The following is a 21,066-nucleotide window of genomic DNA, read 5'->3' on the forward strand; positions in this document are numbered from 1 at the left end:
GCCCCTCCCTCGTGCTACCCACGGCTCAGCGAGGCAAAACCCAGCATATGCTCCAGAAATGCAGCTCAGTCGGTCACCGGGCTCCGCTTTCTCGCCAGACGCGCAAGAGATCGGCGCTTCCAAATGCAAATCTCTTGGCTCCGGACCCTTGGCTTGCAGCCGCCTCTTCCCCCGCTTGGCTACCCCGCGTCCCGCCTACCCCGCTGCGGCCCGAGATGGGACCTCGCGCCGAGGGGACTGGGCGGAGCGGGCATCCCACCTCCCACGTGGGGCTGGCCCTCCGCAGTGCCTGGGCGCGCCGCCGCTGCCGCGCCTCCGGTCTAGGTCCTCCGCGCCGCCCCCCCAGGCCAGGGAAGGGGACCGCAGGCTGGGGGTGGGTGAGGGGTAGGGGTGGTGTCACTGAGTCAGGTGGCGGCGGGAGTTCCCTCGGGCTGGGCCGAGGGAACACGCTGCCGGAGATTGTGTACACGCTCCACTGACACAAGCTTCACGCTGCCGGGCAGCCGCTGATCACGCGTGGCCCCGCGAGCCCATTGGCCGGAGCCTCACACACCTTTGTCGCTGATTGGCCGGCGGAAGGCTCCGCCCCCACCCCCGCCCGCGGCGCGGGGCAGGCGGAGCGGCTACCTGAATGGGGAGGGGGCAGACGGCGCGGAGCGCGGCGGTGGCGGGAGCGGCGTCGAGTGTCTCCGGTCGCCCGTCTGTGGCCAGGCAGCCAAGCAGCCTAGCAGCCAGTCAGCTCGCCGCCGGCGGCCAGGCAGCCAACCATGCTCAACTTCGGCGCTTCTCTCCAGCAGGCTGCAGTAAGTGACCTGAGGATGCCCCTGCCCTACTCTGCCTCGCTGAGCCTGAGGGGCCCCCAGGGGCGCGAACCCTGAGCCCCTGACATCAGCCTCGCCTGAGGACTGAGGCTGCAGCGGAGTCGTGGGAGAGGAAGGGGCTTCCCGCCTGCAGACTGGGCATTAATGAGGGCGTGTGCGTCGCGGAGGGGCTCAGGAGAATCAGGATGGTATCTAGAGACGAACGGAGAGAGGGTCTTGCTCAAGGTGTAATGAGGGGAAGGGGCAGCTCCGCTGGGAGACTTGAAGCAGGTGAGGGGGAGGATGACTGGAGGGGCGGGAAGAGTGAGGAGGGGGCTGCTGCCCTGTCAGTGAGAATAGGAGGTGTGGAAGGAGGAGGGGGACAAGGGGCCACCCTGCACCTGGCGCCGGGGAGAGATGCCTCCGTCTGGATAAGGAATGCGACCCAGGGTGGGAGGGGGCTGCCCAGGAGCTTTTGAGGGGCGGGGTGTCCGCTGGAGAGGAGAGGGGGCTCCCCATCTCGGGGCTCTGAAAGGAGGGTTGCAGGACGGGGCTGCTCAGCAGATAGCGGGGGCTGGGGGAGGGGCGCCCGGCGTGGGTGCGGGGAATGGCACGTGGGCCCGGGACCGCCGAGGGGGACCGGGGAGTTGCCCCCCCAATACGGCTGGAGGAGACTCCCCATCTCGGGAGCGGGCAGGTGGCCGCCTTCTGAGGACGCCTTGGAGGGGGGAGGGAGCCGCCTCGGCGACAGGAGATGGGAGGGTGGGAAGCGGGACCCAGCAGCGGGGCGGGGAAGGTGGGCGGGGGGAACCGGGCTGCGAGACGCGGGGGCAGCGTGTCGGGGCGGGAGCCGCAGGCCGTGGAGCCGAGCGTCTGGAGCAGGGCCTGTTGGGGCTGCACGTCTGGGAACTCGTGGAGACGCGCGGCTGACGGGGGCCGGTGCTGCCGGAAACCGCGGGGAGGGACGCGCGTCTTCGGGGACAGTCAGGGTGGTCTGAGATCCCGCGGGAGGCGTGGGCGGGAAGCGCCGAGGGCTCGGCCGGGTCCCCGGGGGCTGCAGCCGGAGGAGGGCGGGGGCCGGGTTTCCGCGGGGACCCGGCTCCTCCTCCGGCAGCTGAGGCGGAGGCCGGGGGTGGGCCGGGAGCGGATGCGCCCGGGGAGCTTCTCGTCCCTGAGTGACCCAGCCCCGGCCTCCGCCAGGGGCGGGAGGGAGGCCCGGCCCCGCTGTCGGTTCCTAAGGGAACGGCGGCTCGCACGGAGCTGGAAGGGGCGGGCGCTCCTGGAGCCCGGCGCCCGCGGCTCCGCCCCTCCCCGCGGGCTCGGGCGCGCACTGCCGGGCGGTTGGCGGCGGCGTCCGCGGCCCCTCCCCCGGGCCGTCGCGAGGGCGGGGGCCCGCAGGCTCAGGAAGTAGGTGAAAGGTGACGGCGCGGCAATTCCCAGTTCAGGTTTCCTGCGCCGCCCGGAGCAGCCGCTGATCACGCTTTGTTCACATGCCTCGCCCCCTCCTTCTCCTCCTCCGCGCCCCCGCCCTTCGCGGCCCAGCCAATCCCAGCCTGGGCCGCCCGGCCTGCTGGCCAATGGCGGGGGCAGGGACGCGGGGACGTGCGAGCGGCGAGGAATGTTCCCAGTGACTCACCCGCGAGCCTCATTGAGGCTAGGGCGGCCCCATCCGTCTGTCCCAGCCAGCGAGGATCTCCCCCGCCGTCCGCCCCCGCCCCTCGTCTGCCTTCCCCTCCCGCGCCTCCGCCCGCGCTTCCCTTTCCTGCCTCTCTCGCGGCCCACTCCCTTTCCTCCCCTCCCGACCTCTCCCTGCCCTTACCAGCTCACACTCTCCTTCCCTGCTGCCTGCCTTTTTCTCTTTTTTCCTTTGCATTGGCGTCTTGAGGCTTTTACACAACATGCGTTGTCCGTTGCAGCTTACATAAAGGGTCCGCGATTATGCAATTGCATTGTTAGCGATGTTTCAAGAGCGATGGCTTCTTAAGGCTTCAGCACGAAGGGTTTATGCGTTTTTTTCAAGTGTAGAGATTAATACCTTGCCACGTAAAGACTATTTTTCGGTATTTTTACACAATCTCTACTTTGACCAAAGAATGGGATCACATTGGTGGAAAATTGGAGAGATGGAGGGTAGTAACTTCTAGTGCAGTTTAAGGAACTTTAATATGAAGCATTAAACACCTGATAGAAGGAGTTGTTCAAATAAATACAAAGTATGTGCTGTTATTTTTATCGAGCAGTTCCTTAAAAACATTAAAATAAGATTCTACTTTGACTATTGAAGATTCCTTACAATCAGTTTTTGCAAATTTGAGTCAAATATTAAATTTTCTGATTATCTCTTTTTTGTGCTATTGCATTAGCTGGTCACAGTTATGCATAGCAAACCATTGTGTTAAGTATAAGATCCAGTGAATGAGAACACAAACGAGAAGAAGTTGAAATTACTCTTTCCAAAGGTCACACCCAAATCAACAGACCACAGCTCTGTCCACTATACTTTGCCTTTTTAAAAGAAAGTTTTGGCCCTTTATTTTTTTCTAGTAGGAACTCATACCTGAAAAAATCTCATACCATACCTGTAGTATTTCTTTTAATGATTTTTTTAAAAACATTTGTGTATTTATTTGGCTGCCCTGGGTCTTAGTTGCCGCACACAGGATCTTTACTTGAGGCATGCATGTGGGATCTAGTTCCCTGACCAGAGATCAAACCGTGCCCCCGGCATTGGGAGCCCGTCGCCTTAGCCACTGGACCACCAGGTCCCCATACCTGTAGTATTGAAAAAAGATGACTTTTTTGCAGAGCCTTCCCTCAGTTATTTTGTGTGACTCCTGTTGCAGTTGACTACTTTGGAAAGAATATAAAATCTTTTTTTCTTCTAAGCCAAGCAGTTCTTTTTTGGGTTACAAGTGCATTGATACCTTTGGTCTTGGTCCTCATAATGGTAATAACTTTCTCTTTACTTTGCAAGGGTATCAGTGTTCAGGCCTAAGTGTGAGAGGAAGAATGAGGAAGACTTTTATCACTGTTACCATCAGAGTAGGGATGAGAAAAATTATTTCAAGTTTTATTTTGAAAAATTGTGCAGATTGTAAAAAGAAAAAAAATTGCACATTGCTCTGCGTGTCATGTGGATGACAATATGCTTATAGCATTTAATCTTTTGTGTTTATAGGAGGAAAGAATGGAAATGATTTCTGAAAGATCAAAAGAGAGTGTGTATTCCTGGAACAAAACTGCAGAGAAAAGTGACTTTGAAGCCGTAGAAGCACTTATGTCAATGAGCTGCAGTTGGAAGTCTGATTTTAAGAAATACATTGAAAGCAGACCCGTTACTCCAGTGTCTGATATGTCAGAGGAAGAGAATCTGCTTCCTGGTACACCTGATTTTCATACAGTCCCAGCATTTGTAAGTATTGTTGCTTTAAAGATGAGTGTAAATGAGAATTTCTTATAATTTATATAATGAACTCTACTGTTCTTCACGCTGTTGCCTGTATTTCTCTGCTCTAGTGTTTGACTCCACCTTACAGTCCCTCTGACTTTGAACCCTCTCAAGTGTCAAATCTGATGGCACCAGCGCCATCTACTGGACACTTCAAATCATTGTCAGATACTGCCAAGCCTCACGTTGCTGCTGCACCTTTCAAAGAGGAGAAGAGCCCAGTACCTGCCCCCAAACTCCCCAAGGCTCAGGCAACAAGTGTGATTCGTCATACAGCTGATGCCCAGCTGTGTAACCACCGATCTTGCCCAGTGAAAGCAGCCAGCATCCTTAACTATCAGGACAATTCTTTTCGAAGAAGAACCCACCTAAATGCTGAGGCTGCAAGAAAAAACATACCTTGTGCAGCTGTGTCACCAAACAGATCCAAACGTGAGAGAGACACAGTAGCAGGTGTTGAAGAGAAAGCAAGTGCTGCACTTTATGACTTTTCTGTGCCTTCCTCAGAGACAGTAATCTGTAGATCTCAGCCGGTCCCCATGTCCCCACAACAAAAGTCGGTCTTAGTCTCTCCACCTGCAGTATCAACAGGGGGAGTGCCACCTATGCCCGTCATCTGCCAGATGGTTCCCCTCCCTGCAAACAACCCAGTTGTGACAACGGTCGTCCCCAGCACTCCACCCAGTCAGCCGCCAGCCGTCTGCCCACCTGTTGTATTCATGGGCACTCAGGTGCCCAAAGGTGCCGTCATGTTTGTTGTACCCCAGCCCGTTGTTCAGAACCCAAAGCCTCCAGTGGTGAGCCCAAATGGCACCAGACTCTCTCCCATTGCCCCTGCTCCAGGGTTTTCTCCTTCAGCAGCAAAAGTCACTCCTCAGATTGACTCATCAAGGATAAGAAGTCACATCTGTAGCCATCCAGGATGTGGCAAGACGTACTTTAAAAGTTCTCATCTGAAGGCCCACATGAGAACGCATACAGGTACCAACCATTTCTTATTTATATTTAAGTCTTAGAAATTTGGATGAAAGTTTTTTGGCAATGATCATAAATGTAAACCAGGCATGTTAAGGAAGAACTTGCCTTATTAGCCAATTCAGTGGATGGTATTTACCAGTGCAAGTTCTTCTAAAAGATTTCATCAAGGTGTTTTTGTTTTAATTTCTCAAATGATGATTCTTTAAATATTTAAAGTGTCTTAAATATGATTTAATATGTAACTTACAGCGACTTAATAAATGCATAATAATAATAATATGACTTTTTTTGTTTCAGGAGAAAAACCTTTCAGCTGTAGCTGGAAAGGTTGTGAAAGGAGGTTTGCCCGTTCAGATGAACTGTCCAGACACCGACGAACCCACACAGGTGAGAAGAAATTCGCCTGTCCCATGTGTGACCGGCGGTTCATGAGGAGCGACCATTTGACCAAACATGCCCGGCGCCATCTGTCAGCCAAGAAGCTACCAAACTGGCAGATGGAAGTGAGCAAGTTAAATGACATTACCCTACCTCCAACCCCTGCTCCCACACAGTGACAGACGGCTGGCAAAGAATCAGACTAACTTTGGTCACAGCCAGAAGCCAGTGGTGATACAAAAATGCTTCCACTGCAAGTCTGTGGCCCTCCAGTGCGGGCTGCAAGCAGAAGCCCCACGGCCTGGGGAGAAGGCCCAGCCTGGGTTAGATGGTAAGAAGTGCTACGGCCTCAGGCAGCTCAAAGAGTGGCAGGACTCATTTCTTACCACGTAAGAGAGATGAGAAAGTTTTTATTCCTTTCAGTATCTTTTGAAGGTTTCAGGTGAGGTCAGCCCAACCACAGGTAGCACAGATTTTGAATTTGTGTGCACAATTTATTACTTTACTTTCACCATTTATACTTGAGACCAACTTTTCAATGTGATTCTTCAAAAGCACTGGTTTCAAGAGTGTAGAGACTGGAAGTAAACATTACGGTACAGAGATGGAGATGTAAAATTGATTTGTATTATCGCGAATATTATTATCCTTTCCTAGAGTTATCTTGTTTACTATTCTTAGTCTTTCCATTCAACTTCGTGGACGTAGTTGTTAAATATATCTAGAACTAGCATTTTTACACTAGTTGCTGATGTTTGGAATTGAGCAACTGTATATTGCTGAAGAGGTCCCAAAGAATTGGAATCCTCATTAATTTAATTGCTTTGAAGTGTAGCTTCAGGGTTTTTTTTTTGCGTTTTTGTTTTAAAAGTTTAACAAATGACTATAACTAGGCATTTTATTATGCTTTGAACCTTAGTTGGCTGCAGTTCCCTGTGTAGATTTGAAAATTGTATACCAATGTGTTTTCTGTAGACTCTAAAATACACTGCACTTTGTTTTGAAAAAAAATTGAAGACGAAAACACATATTGTAAAGAAGGGATATTAAGGATTTTAGATAATTCCTTCAAAAAGATGGCTTAGGTCATCAGTAAAGTACCCTTATGTTATGAGGATATAACATGTGCTTTATTGAATTAGAAAGTGAGTGAACATTATTCACAAGTGGACAAATGTCCTGTTAATTTATAGGAGTTTTTTTTTGAGGGGGGGGAATGTGGAAGTAGATAGGTAGAAAAATAATTAGGACATTCACTTTTGTTAACAGTATTTCTGTTATATTCTGTTTTGTATAGTGGATGATATATACCGTGGTGAAACAAAAGTCAGTTGTTTAAAATATATAGTGAAAAATGTCATTATGTCTTTCCATTTAACATTTTTCTCTATATTGGGTGTAGATTCCTGCCATCAAAACTTTGGACCCTTGGAAAACAAAAAATAATTTTCTTTTAATAAAAAAAATCCTTGTGATTTACAATTTGCACAATATTTCTTTCGTTGTACTTTATATCTTGTTTACAATAAAGAATTTCCTTTGGTATATATATAATTGGTTGATTGTATCTGTTGAAAACCATTCTCACTCTGACCTTGACGTTGATCACTGGTGCTCTCCAAAGACTTATGGTCTGAATTTCTCGAAGGGCCTCATTCAAATTTAGAACTGTAGGAGTATATCTTTAACATGAGTAATCAATTTAGAGAGTATGCAAAGCAAGGCCAGGGAATTCCTTGGTGGTCCAGTGGTTAGGACTTGGCACTCTCATTCAGGGGCCCAGGTTCGATCCCTGGTCCAAGAACTAATATCCTGCAAGCCATGTGGCACAGCCAAAAAAAATAATAATAAAATAAAATCTAATTAAAACACACACAAAGCAAGGCCAGATATCTACCTTTTTAAAACATTTTTGTATGTTTTGATGATGTGGAGTTGAAATATAGTTCTGGCTCTCAGCAAAACCTTAAGTAGCACTGAGTTAAAGGGAGCACCACATGAGTAATTACAGTAATGACTGCTGTGAAATGAAAAGAAGCCTGACCTATTAAAGAGTAAAATACTTCTAGAAGTTAGGTTAACTCAGACCATTCAGTGATACCGTAAATGCAATAAACATACTAGTACTTAAGCTGCCTGAAAGCTAATCCACCTCTGAAGAGAAATACTTGCTAGTCACTCGCCAGTAGAACTAGGAGCTGTAAATGCTACTTAGTGTATGGCATATAATTTTGGAGATTAGTATTTTAATTTGCTCTGAGATAACCTTGTCATGAGAGAACATCTTCCACGGTGTCCAGCTGTTGAGTGCCATGGTAAAGGGCAGTGCGCTCACTTGGCACCAGCTGTAGGACAGGCATCCTGAGCCATCCATGTACCTGCTGATCCTTTTCTTGGAAACTTACACCACCTAAGCACAGCACACATGCTGGAGGGGACCTTGCCATTCTGTAGTTTCTGTGTTGGGACCTGGACCATCCTAACCCCTAGAGTTCCTCATGGTGGCAGGTCTTCAGAAGTGGGAATAAAGGAAGGTGGCTGAAGTAATCTCTGCCTGTTCCAAAGCCCAGTCCCTTGTCATGACAAAGCCAGTGGAACTGTGCCACCCATTGCTGTGTTCTTCCCAGTCCTAGTTGACTCCTGACACTTTTTCTTAGAAATCTTGTAAATCATTTGAATAGAGTATTATATATGAGTTGAATGTTGATGCAGGCTCTGATCTTGATGCAAAAGTTGTCCCCCAAACAAGTACATTTGTAGCATGTTATGATAATGTGGTTTTAGTGTAGTTTTAGCATGTCAGTTTTGGTTGTTTCTTGTCTGATTTATATATTAAGTTGAACTATATGAAATTGCTGATACTCAGCTCTCTTAACAGTTAATTCTTTTTCGATAATTGTAGACTTAGAGAAAGTTGCAAAAATAGTTGCCATATACCCTTCATCTAGCTTCCCCTTTTGATAACATCTTCCATAGCCAAAGAACATTTAATAAAATGAAGAAATTAACTCAGTACAATATTACTAGCTAAAGTACAGACCTTACTTGGGTTTCACTGGTTTTTCTACTGTCTTCTTGTTATTACGGGACCTAATCCAGTGTCTCAAATTGCATTTAGTTGTCAATCTCCGCAGTCTCCTCCAATCTGTGGTTATGCTTCAGTCTTCCCTCATCTCTTTGGAAGAGTACTTGTCAGTTATTTCTGCCCCTCAGTTTGGGTTTGTCTGATGTTTTTTCATGATTAGATTGAGGTTATGCATTAACTGGGAAGATACCAGAGTGATAATGTTCTCAGTGCATGATATCAAGGAATATGGGATGTCATTCTGTATTATGGGAGATGTTAACTTTCATCACATGGCTAAGGTGGTGATATCTGCTGGAATTTTCCACTGTAAATTGACTATTTCTTGCTTTATTAAATATTTGGATGGAGATACTTTAAGACTACACAAATAACCTATTTCAACTTTTTCCCACTCATTTAATATCCTTAAGTGGATCTTGCCTGAGGCAGTTATTACTGTGCTATACTAATGGTGATTTCCTATTTCCTCCATTATTTATTCATTTGAATTTTCTATAAGAAAGAGTTGTTACTTCTCCCCCATTTATTTATTTATTCCTTTTTTTTATGTCAGTATGGACTCATGGACATTTATGTCATTATTTGGGTTATAATACAATACTATTCTTATTTCGTGACTCAACTATTCCAACTTTAGCCCTTATTAGCTCCTTCAATATTCAACCTTTTTTTTTTTTTTTTTGCGGTATGCAGACCTCTCACTGTCGTGGCCTCTCCATTTGCGGAGCACAGGCTCCGGACGCGCAGGCTCGGCGGCCATGGCTCACGGGCCCAGCCGCCCCGCGGCATGTGGGATCTTCCCGGACCGGGGCACGAACCCGTGTCCCCTGCATCAGCAGGCGGACTCTCAACCACTGCGCCACCAGGGAAGCCCTCAACCATTTTTGATTGACAAAGATGGAAATTTCATACAGTTCAACCTATCATTTCTCACTGGAATGAGAGCTGTTTGGTATTAGTAATCAGACTTTTAAAACGTTGTCTCTACCTGCATTGCTACTACCCTGTCTAATCCACCCTCTCCCGCTTGGACAACTGCAGCAGCCCCTGTAACTGGTCTCTCTGCCTCGGGTCTTGTCTCCCCACCACCCTCTCTCCTTACCACAGAGTCTTTTGAAAATGCAGATCTGACCATGTCACTTCCCTGTTTAAAATGCTTCAGACCCTTCCCAATGCTCTCAAGATGAAGTCTAGATTTCCTAACATGGTCTAGAACAGTGCTCTCGGAGAGAAATAGAATGTGAGCCACATAGGGAATTTGAAATTTTCTAGGAGCTACATCAGAAAATAAAAACAGAAAAAGCAATTAAATGTTTTTATTTAACCCATAATATTATCATTTCAGCATATAATCAATATAAAACTGTTAATGAGATACATCACATCTTTTTTTGTACTAATCTTTGAAATCCAGTATATATCCTATGCTTATAGCACCTCTCAATTGGGACTCACCACATTTCAGGTGTGGCCAGTGGCTGCTGAAGTGTCCCAAGGAGACCTAGAAGACCCTGCACCATTCAGCTGCTCCTAGTCTCCCAACCCACCCCCACCTTATTCTCTACATCCTGTCCAAGCTCTGAGCTGTCACATATGCTGTTTTGTCTGCTGGAAATGTTTCCCTGCCCTTTTACCTTGACATTTCTGCTATCATAATAATCATTACCCTTTACTGAAATTGCTAAATGTCTGTAAAACTCCCCAAGGATAAGCAGCCTGTGGATATTGCTCACTGCTGTATCTTCTGGAGATGTCCAACTGACTTTTCCCCCCCAACAGTGGAAGGAATAAAACTAAATAGGGCCAGATACATGAGGCTGTTTTAAGCTTCCCCTGCCCGTTGGCGTCCTAATCTTGACAGAGATTTAGAAACTCATGGTGCTGTACTCAATGGATGCCAACAATCCCAGTTTGAACTTGATTGACCAGCTTGGCAGTGGGATGCTAAAAGGGGGGGAGTACCCCAAAATATAAGAAAGTGACACCTTATCTTTCTTTGATTTCCTTGAAATAATTTTTAATTCTAAGTTTAGCCACTAGTCAGTGGAGGCACTGCTTGGGTTGGTAAAAATCTGAATGAGATTCAAGGAAGAAAATGAAAAGCTAAGAAATAACATGAAGTGTAGGGTAGGCTGGGGTAGAAGCAGTTTTCTATTTCTATAATTAGATTATCTGGACCTTGAATATCAGTTTCCAAAAGGCATCCTTTTAGTTTGAACAGATAAGTGTTGAGTGTTTTTTGTTTTGTTCTGTTTTAAATATGCATGCATGCATGCATGCATGCTGCACCAGGTCTTAGTTGCTGCATGTGGACTCCTAGGTGTGGCGTGCATGTGGGATCTAGTTCCCCAACCAGGGATCAAACCTGGGCCCCCTGCATTGGGAGAGTGGAGTCTTACCCACTGGACCACCAGGGAAGTCCCAGTATTGAGTGTTTACTGGGGAATTCCCTGGTGATTCAGTGGTTAGGACTCTGAGCTTCCACTTCAGGGGGCCTGGGTTCAATCCCTGGTCGGGCAACTAAGATCCCGCATGGCTGGCAGCGTGGCCACACACACACAGAAAAAGTATTGAGTGTTTATTACCCAGGGACAAAGTAAAACAGTGTGGCCTTGGGAAAGGAAACTTCTGGGGTCATGGAGCCTGTGCACTGAACTGACTGTAATTATGAGCTAAACAGTTTGACTATTTCATGGTTCAGTTTCATTATCTATAAAATGGGGATTATAATGCTTATCTGACTTGCTTCCCAAGGTAGAATTAGATCTGAAAACTGAGAAAAACAAGCAAACAAATGCTAGGTGGACTACTCCAATACCAGTGATGGGGATTGCACTATCACGCTCAGATCAGTCATTAAGACAGAAAAGGCCCCTAGAGGTGGGGCTAGCAATCTGATGTCAGTTAGAAATGGTCATAATGTGGTTCCTGTTAGGGACGAAGGTCAAACTGCAAACGTTCACAAAATTGTTCACAGTTCTGGAGGCTAGAGGTCTGGGATCAACGTGTTGGTGGGGTTGATTTCTTCTGAGGTCCCGCTCCTTGGCTTGTAGATGGCCCCCTTCTCCTTGTGTCTTCACATGGTCTTCCCTCTGTGTCTGTCTGTGTCCTAATCTCCTCTCCTTTTAAGGACACCAGTCAGATTAGGGCCCACTCCAATGACCTCATTTAACCTTAATTCACTCTTTAAAGATTCTATTTTCAAGTACAGTCACATTCTGAGGAGGTACTGGGAATTAGGACTTCAATGTATGAATTTTGAAGTGACACAGTAATATTGCCTATGTATTATATATATATATATATATATATATATACAAATAGTATTGCCCATAATATTGGTCAACATATGTCAGTCTATACTGGTCCATCTTAATACACTTATAGCAGTATTTTCTAAACTAGTCTTAAGTTTCTATTTCTAGTATCTGGTAAATTTCCTATGAGAGCTAAATACTTTGAAGGCCTACCGCATATCACACGGTGCAGTGACATCATGCCCAATGCAGTGTGTGATTCCTAGCCATTCAGGAGACATATGTTTCAATTGTGCACTCAGGTATTTCTTAGTCATGGAATACCCTTTATCCTAAAGAAAGTTTTCCTTCATTACATACCTGCAAGCATTATTTGTGACAAAGGACATAGATCAGATTCAGAATCCTCTGCCTGATCCCAACAATAATGTGAACAGAATAGGCATCATGATGGTCTTTTGTTATCCATGTTTAGATTTGTTCAATTTGATTTTTTCTAAGGGATTATATATTCTCATCTCCAATTTTTTTTTTTTTTTTTTTTTTTTTTTGCGGTACGCAGGCCTACTCACTGTTGTGGCCTCTCCCGTTGCAGAGCGCAGGCTCCGGACGCACAGGTTCGGTGGCCATGGCTCACGGGCCCAGCCACTCCGCGGCACGTGGGATCTTCCCGGACCGGGGCATGAACCCGTGTCCCCTGCATCGGCAGGCAGACTCTCAACCACTGCGCCACCAGGGAAGCCCCAAGAAGCCATTCTTAAGATTTAATAAGTGTTTTACAGCTTTAAAGGGAATGTAAGTAAACAGAGTCACATGATAATTTTTTTTTTTTTCATTATGCGGGCCTCTCACTGTTGTGGCCTCTCCAGTTGCAGAGCACAGGCTCTGGACGCGCAGGCTCAGCGGCCATGGCTCACGGGCCTAGCTGCTCCGTGGCACGTGGGATCTTCCCGTACCGGGGCATGAACCCGTGTCCCCTGCATGGGCAGGTGGACTCTCAACCACTGCGCCACCAGGGAAGCCCCCTCATCTCCAATTTAAATTTAGTTCAACCAGGAAAATTTAGTCAAGGCTGTAGTCAGCCTTGCTGATTGTGGATATAACGTAGCCATGAGGCCTCCTTATGCTATTCGTCACATCCATTCTATTCATTGTCAGTGTGGTTCAAATCACAATGGTTTTCAAACAGAAAGGGAACCTGGTCCCCATCCCTGTAGTTCTTCCAATATTTCAGGCTCTCTGCTTTTCAGATACATGGTAGCACTGGATTTCTCCCTTGTGGCAGGGTGGGGTCCAGCCTGCTCAATGGCTTGGAATGGAAATGACGTGTCACTTCTGGTCCAGAGTATTTAACTAACAGTGTTCAGCCCTCTAGAGCTCTCTTTCCTTCTACCGTGGGGACCAGCAATATTTCAGCTAGTCAACCTTAGCTCTGGAAAGAGTATGACAAGGAGCATGAGTAAGAACTAAACCTCTGTAGTTTTAAGACATTGTGATTTGGGGGATTGTTTGTTGCTGCGGCATAACCTTGACTTATAAAGGTATACTGGCTGATACTATCACTTTTGTTTCCTGAGACTGCTTTGCTCCAAGTGAATTTATTCACCTCCCTCCAGGGACCACTTCTATATATCGTGTTAAGGGGGATGACTTTAAAGGACCAAAAGACCTGAGACACTTCTTCCCCCATAACAGTGAGTGTCTTATATTTGCATAACTAAGAGCAGCCAAGTCCCAGGTCCTGGATCCTGAACAAGGAGGCATTGCTGCACGGTGCTTGGTGGTGTCTACGTTGTCTACCTGGACAGAGTAGCAAGCCCCTTAGCCCTCTCCCTTCACATAGCACCTGGTTGCACTGGTGGAAAACAAGCAAAGGTGATGAGCCACTGTGATGATGCTGTCTTAGATAACTCACTAGACCTTCTGGAAGTAATTCCTTAATTTTGAGATTCACAAGTGTTTAATGGGGGTACACTACTCCTTTCACCTGAAGCATCATGTGTGTAGGAAGGAAGACTGAGGCTAGAATCCTCTGGGAGATGCTGAAGGAATCAGGGAAAGGTGGGCAGGTATCTCCCAGCATTTTGTCCTTAACGGCTTTAAGGAGTAGGAAAGAAAGAGCATGGGGCTGGCCACAGCTGCCTTATGCCTGGTTTTGATGGTGAGGATATCACAAATGCTCAAAGGGTAAAATGTTGATCTCCTTCCCTAAATATTTTCAGAAGGCAGTGTGGTATGGTGGTTAAAAGCATGAGCTCTGGACTGTTGGTCTTCAGATCCTAGTTCCACCATTTACTGGCTATGGGGTTTAAAGCAAGTTAGGATTAAGTATGGGGATGAAATGAATTGGCATATATAAAGCACTAGGATTGCCTGGCACATCGTGAACGTGACATTTAAGTGTTTATGAGAGTGATGATATCTGCATTTCAAATGCCCCAGCCACAAGGATCCTGTCTGGGTATAAGATTAACCTATTTGGGAATTCTGCCTTAAGGGACCAAAAAGGGGGTTCTCATGAAGGATGTCATAGGCAGTTTTTGGAGTGACATCTGTGCTGTTTGATCATAAAGACTTCAAGGTTTGACAAGACAGCTGAGTCCCTGACTATCACATACGATGAGCTAAACCTGGCCGACTTCTTCTCCCTAGGCCTGTGGGTTGGGTAAAGAGGTCTTTGACTGTTTTTTCTGAACATAAATGTTTTGGATTGTTTGGGTTTGTTTTCAGGCTTTCTTTGGCAGCTGTGAAGTAAATCCTTTTCAATGGGTGTCAGTGTGGCCATGCTCAAACCACCCTGCGTTTCTTGGCCAGTGTTGTAGGCACTCTGGGTGGCCTCTGCAGCAACCAGCAGTCACTGCAGGAGAGACATGGTGTAAGAACTTGGCCCTGGCCCTGGATCCTCTCTTCTGGTTTGGCTGGTTTAACACTGAATCTGCCCAGTGGCCATGTGTGGGATGGGTTTAACAGGCAGGAACTGCTTCAGGTCAGACTAGTCCTAGGAGGCTCAGCCCAGCACCCCCCAGCTAAACTACCAGAGGGATCCCAAGCCAACTAGAAGAGCAGGGTGAGCCTTAAGGTATCAATTCCTCTTGCCTCTGCTTGGAAAAGTTACAAAGAAGCTATTCTGATTCTAGGTTCAAATCATGGCTTCCCCCCCTTACCAGATCTTGGGCACACTGTTTTAACTTCTCTGAGCCACAATTTTCTCACGTGTAAAATGAGCATGATACTAATACTTACCTCAAACCACCTTGTTTTAAGGATGTTTGACACAGGGTGCTGGAGAAAAGTTAGTTAGCATTATTATCTTAACTCCCGCCTCCCCCACATTGCAATAGCCTCCTGTCAATGCCTGTTTCTGCTCGCATTACTTCTCTTGTCTAGAAATATCTCTTTCCTCTCCACTGAACATAGACCATCTTGTTCACTTTTAAAGGTCATTTCAGGGCAGGAAAGGGGAAGGGCCCATCCCAGAACTACTTGGGATTAGTCTGTATTTGTTTGCCAGGGCTGCTGTAACAAAGTACCATGGACTGGGTGGCTGAAACAACAGAAATGTATTGTCTCACAGTTCTGGAGACCAGATGTCTGAGGTCAAGGTGTTGGCAGGATTGGTTGCTAACGAAGGCTGTGAAGGAGAATCAGTTCCAGGCCTCTCCCCTCGCTTCTGCTGGTTTGCTGGCCATCTTTGGTGTTCCTTGGGTTATAGAAGCATCTCCCCATTTCCGCCTTCATCATCACGTGGCGTTCTCCCTGTGTGTGTGTCTCTGTGTCCAAATTTCCCCCTTTTATAAATACATCAGTCATACTGGAATAGGGCTTACCGGAATGACCTATCTTAACTATTACCTTTCCAACAACCCTATTTCCAAGTCAGGTCACATTCACAGTCCTAGGGGTTAGGACATGTGAACTGGGTTTGTGTGGGAGAGGGTTACAATTCAGCCCAGAACAGGGTCTGATTACTAAACCTGGGTTTCCTCCCCAGGATTCCCAGGGCCAGCCTCTGGGCGCTGGGGACCCCACCTTCTTTCCTCTCCTGCACATCCCGTACCCCTCTATCCCTGCTCGTTTTGGTCTGACCACTGCCTGGGACTCCTGGTCTTTGCTGTCTCCTGAGACAGACTCAAAGGACAGGCTTTCCATGCAATTGACTAGTGAGCAGCAGACGGATGCCCACATAAGGAAAGACCTGAGCCCATGGAGAAGTCAGGGATCCAAGGAAGGCTGCTGGATCCCTGCATTCCTGACATCCAGGCTCTCTTCCCCGGGGAGGAGGTAACATATAGGGAGGGTGTGTCGGCCACCCTGAAAACCATACTTTCTTTAACCTTAAGATTCTTTTGGAAGAGTGAGTCCAGGGTCTCAAACCCAAATGTCTACACGAAGAGTTGGGTAGATCCTATAAAGGAAACAAGTCTCATGTATAGGAAATGAGCAGAGATGGCCAAGGTGCTAATGTTGCTGTGTAGGAAGACAGTTTTGTGGAATAGTTTTGGGGTTTTTTTCACATTTTTTAATCGAAATGTTTCTTGAGATAATTATAGATTCACATACAATTATAGGAAATAATACAAAGAGATTCCTCATGTACTTTGCCCAGTATTCTAATTTTTCAAAGAAGCCGGAAATCTAGATCTTTTATACATTTTTTTATTGTGGTGGTTGCCAGTTTAGAACTTCTAAGCCCATTAAGTGATGATGTGCTATTTTGTCTTGGGATGGTCGAGGTTGTGGGATTGCTGGGAAAGACAGGCCCCAAACTGGAGTTTTGATACTTGAGGCCAATGGGCCAAAGTTTCTAGGGTGTGTGTGGGGTGTCCCCTTGGAGGAACTGGGACCCTCCAGGAGCAACTGCCGAGTTCGCTGACCAGCACTCAGCATAGGCATCACATAGACGGCTCACCTGTTTTCGTCTGAACTAAGTAAGCGCCAAGGTTTCTTGCACAGTATGAGTGAAGGGAGCCTCCAAAAGCATTGACTTCAGGCTTTTCCCCACTTCGGTAAGAAGCTTGATAGATTGGATTTGACTGATAAAACGTGACCTCCTGGGACTTCCCTGGTGGTCCAGTGGTTAAGACTTCGCCTTCCAATACAGGGGGAGTGAGTTCGATCCCTGGTCAGGGAGCTAAGATCCCACATGCCTCGTGGCCAAAAAACCAAAACATAAAACAGAAGCAATATTGCAACAAATTCAATAAAGACTTAAAAAATGGTCCACATCAAAAAAATCTTAAAAAAAAAAAAAGACCCCCTGGCATGCTTAGTATCCTAGACTGGTTTGTGGCAGTTACCAGTGAGATCTGTTACTGGTTTTCCTGCCCTATGCTCCTGACTCCAGCCCCGTGTCTGCTCCCAAGGTAGTCCCTGGGGGCCGTTTGAACCCCTGTGCTCCCTGTTTATTTCCAGAAACCGGGCTCATCAAAGTCCCCTTCTGCTTTTGATCTGCCTGGAGAAAAGGCCCTGAAGACCTGCTCCCCTGAGGATGGCCTGCCTTAGGAGCGGAAGTTGAGGTGTGGACACTGCTGGCACACGCTGTCTGAAGGCCCAGCCAGGCGGCGGGAGAGGGTTCCTCCCCGAGGGTGTCAGAGGCTGGAGGGGAGCCAGCGGAGCAACCGAGGCAGTGTAGAGGTAGGACTGAGGCCCGTGAGGCCTGCAGAGAGGGCGGCAGAAGCTCGGGGGAGGTTGGCGGGGCCAGAGTCTGAGCCTCGCCCGGAGGAAGGAGTTGGAATTTGAGGAATTCTGGGTTTCTGTAGGGTGGATCTTTGTCCCCATGTGGCCCATTCTGACCCCTCCTCTAGTTGGACCATGGGCAGCTTAGATGCCACCCATTCAATTTTTTATTTTATTTTATTTTTTAAGATGTTGGGGGTAGGAGTTTATTACTTTATTTATTTATTTTTGCTGTGTTGGGTCTTCGTTTCTGTGCGAGGGCTTTCTCTAGTTGCGGCAAGCGGGGGCCACTCTTCATCGCGGTGCACGGGCCTCTCACTGTCGCGGCCTCTCTTGTTATGGAGCACAGGCTCTGGACGCTCAGGCTCAGTAGTTGTGGCTCACGGACCCAGTTGCTCCGTGGAATGTGGGATTCTCCCAGACCAGGGCTCGAACCCGTGTCCCCTGCATTAGCAGGCAGATCTCAACCACTGCGCCACCAGGGAAGCCCTGCCACCCGTTCTTAAGATGCTTACCTGGAGCCCCATTCTTTCCATTACGTTTTCTCAGGCTTCTCTGCCCTCCCGGCCAGTCTCTCTATTTCCTGATGGTCCACTGTCCTAAGTTTCTCAGGCCCTAGCTAAATCCTGTCCTGACCTGTTGTCACGTTGACCCATAACCCATTGTCATCTTCTCTGGGAACTCTCACCTCTCTGGGCAGGGACAATATCTGATGCTATTTTTGTCTCACTCCCTGGGCAGATCTTTGGGCTGCGCCAATAGGAATGGACTCAACCCAGTGAACTACCCAGGACTCTCCCTCGACTTCCCTGCATGAATGGAGGGATTTATTGCTGGTACAAATGACCCTCCAAGACTTCTCTGGACCACAGGCTTCCAAGAACATTCTCAGGGCCAGAAAAGAGAAGGAAGGAAAGGAAGTAAAATAGATAGCGGGCTTGGGGTGGGGGGAGCCCCACACCTGGATTCCAGGGAAACGTCACTGGGCTGAAACCTACTCCACATTAGCTGGTAGGCAGTGCCCCTGGCTGGCACCCCTGCCCACAGGTGGGTGCCTACATTCATGGAGCACAAACTGAGGATGACGTGGCCTTATCTGTGTGGTTGCGGTAACCTTTTTCCGATAGCAGAGGGGGCACTGCAATCCGTACCTGTGAGCTCTGTCTTCACTGGCGGATTCTACGGCAGCAGAAAGCTGCATCCAGCCTGCTGTCTAGGGAGCCCATTGGAAACCAGACATCCATATAATGTCCTGGCCTTTAGGGGCGGACAGGGGCGGGGACACCTGTGTGTGTAAGAGAGACAGGCTGAAACATGTTACGTGATGAGCATTAATATTGAATTTTGCTTTCCTTTGGCTACACACAAGTGTTTATTGTGGTCTTACTCTGTGCAGGCACCGTTCCCAGGGATAATATTCTAAAACGCAGATCTTAAAACCCACTACTGAGAGTTACCCCACTGTCCACAGGGCGGGGTCCAAACATCTCATGGCATCCAGGGCATTTCACAATCTGACCTTAGCCTCCTGTTCCAGAATCATCCACCACCACAGCTCCTACAATCTACAGAGGCCAGGGGCAGAGTGTCCACAGAATGCATTCCTGCCTCCAAGGAGCTCAGTGCTGGGATGGGCAGGGGCCTTGTCACACCACCACAGATCAAGTCTACCTGGCCAGGCTCCCTAGGGCCACTTATGCTGTGCATGGTGACAAGAACTGAGGCAGCTGGAGCCCTGGGCAGTGGAGCCCAGCCTGCCTCTCGGATACTCCAGCTCCGGGCCCGTCCTCCCTGGCTTCGTGCTTCCTCTCCTGTCCTCCGGACTAGCCGGCTGCCACTTTCCCTACCCAGCCCCACAGCGGGCGAGGGGTTTCCTCTTGGAGTGCAGGATGCCTCTCAGCCACATGTTGTGTGCTTCCACCCAGGAGTGGCAGAAATGGGGAACTCGCCCTGGGTTTACGTATCCTTCCTGCTTCAGGCCTCTACTGGTGCAACCAGGAGAGACAGCGCTGATGGGGGTACCTGCAAGGTGCTGGCAGAGTGCAGGCTGGGCCCCTGGCCCCCAGTTTTGTTTTGTTTTGTTTTTTTTATCTGGAGGGAGAGGGTCTGATTCTCAGCTTTCCAGTTCTGACAACAGGACTTATCAGCATGTTCAGTGAGAGACTAGAATGATAAATTCCGCAGGACTGCTGTGCAAACTAGCATGTCAATTTATTGCTTTATGCGTGGTGGTGATGGTGGCGACAGACGGGGGGTATTGAAGATCGTTTTCGCCAGCCGCTGTAACAGTTAAATCCAGAAAACAGACGTTTACCACAGTTAACGTGGCCTCTGCCCCACAGGTGTTCCTGCCCCTTCCGAGCAGTGATTCAGGAATCTAGGCTCATTCCATCTTGAGGCTCCTTTGGCCTCAGCAAGATGACCCGAGCAATTGTCTTCACACCAGCCAGCCTGACGGGGAAAGAGCAGGAAAGTTGTACGTGGGAGGAGCTTATCCTAGAGCTGCTGTAACAAATTACCACAACCTGGGCGGCTTAAAAGAACAAAAATGTATTGTCTCACAGTTCTGGAGACCTGAAATCCAAAATCAGGGTGTCAGCAGAGTTGATTCCTTCCGGAAGCTCTGCAGAAAAATCTTTTCCATGCCCCTCTCCTAGTTTCGGGGGATGTCTACCAATCCTTAACATTCCTTGACTTACAGAGGCATCACTTCAATCTCTGCCTGTGTTCACATGCCCTTCTCCCCTGTGTGTCTGTCTGTCTTCTCCTGTGCTGTCTTACAAGGATACTTGTCATTAGATTTAGGACTCAGTCTAATCCAGGAGGATCTCATCTCAAGATCCTTGCCTTAATTACATCTGTAAAGATGTTTCTTCCAAATAAGGTCGCTGTGACGTAAGAACTATATATTTGGTCTCTGCCCCCAGTTCCTGACACAGAGCTCCTAAATCTCTAGGAATTTCCCGGGTGACAGGAGCATCGTTTGTTCTAATGAGGTGACTCTTTTTGGGCAACTGGATGATTCCGAATGAGGGCTGGTCACCAGAAAATCCAAGTCATGATTAGAAGCTTGGAGTTTTCAGTCCCATCCCCTTTCCTCTGGGCAGGGAAGAGGGACTGGAGATGAGGTGATAATGGATCATGCCTACATGATGAAGTCTCCATAAAAATCCCTAAAATACAGGGTTTGGAGAGCTTCCGGGTTGGTGAACACATCCATGTGCTGGGAGGGTGTTGCACTCCAACTCCATGGGGGCAAAAGCTCCTGCACTTGGGACCGTCCAGACCTCAACCCATGTACCACTTCATCTGGCTGTTCACCTGTATCCTTTATTATATCCTTTACAGTAAACCAGTAAATACATAAGTAAGTTCTGTGAGCAGTTCTAACAAATTCTCAAACCGGAGGAGGGGGTCATGGAAACTCCCAATTTATAGCTG

The 21,066-nt window shown here is 47.9% G+C and overlaps 1 protein-coding gene across 1 annotated transcript; it reads left to right on the top strand.

Moving 5' to 3' along the window:
• The first annotated feature begins 623 nt into the window (after positions 1-623).
• Positions 624-7,097, top strand: KLF10 (KLF transcription factor 10). The gene is made up of 4 exons (XM_082601130.1): positions 624-803; positions 3,979-4,212; positions 4,317-5,229; positions 5,524-7,097. The coding sequence occupies exons 1-4, from the start codon at positions 768-770 to the stop codon at positions 5,781-5,783; spliced, it is 1,443 nt and encodes a 480-aa protein (XP_082457256.1). The 5' UTR covers positions 624-767; the 3' UTR covers positions 5,784-7,097.
• The last annotated feature ends 13,969 nt before the right edge of the window (positions 7,098-21,066 follow it).

Source organism: Mesoplodon mirus (genome assembly GCF_964341445.2).
Source record: "Mesoplodon mirus genome assembly, chromosome: 16".
Lineage (NCBI taxonomy): Eukaryota > Metazoa > Chordata > Mammalia > Artiodactyla > Ziphiidae > Mesoplodon > Mesoplodon mirus.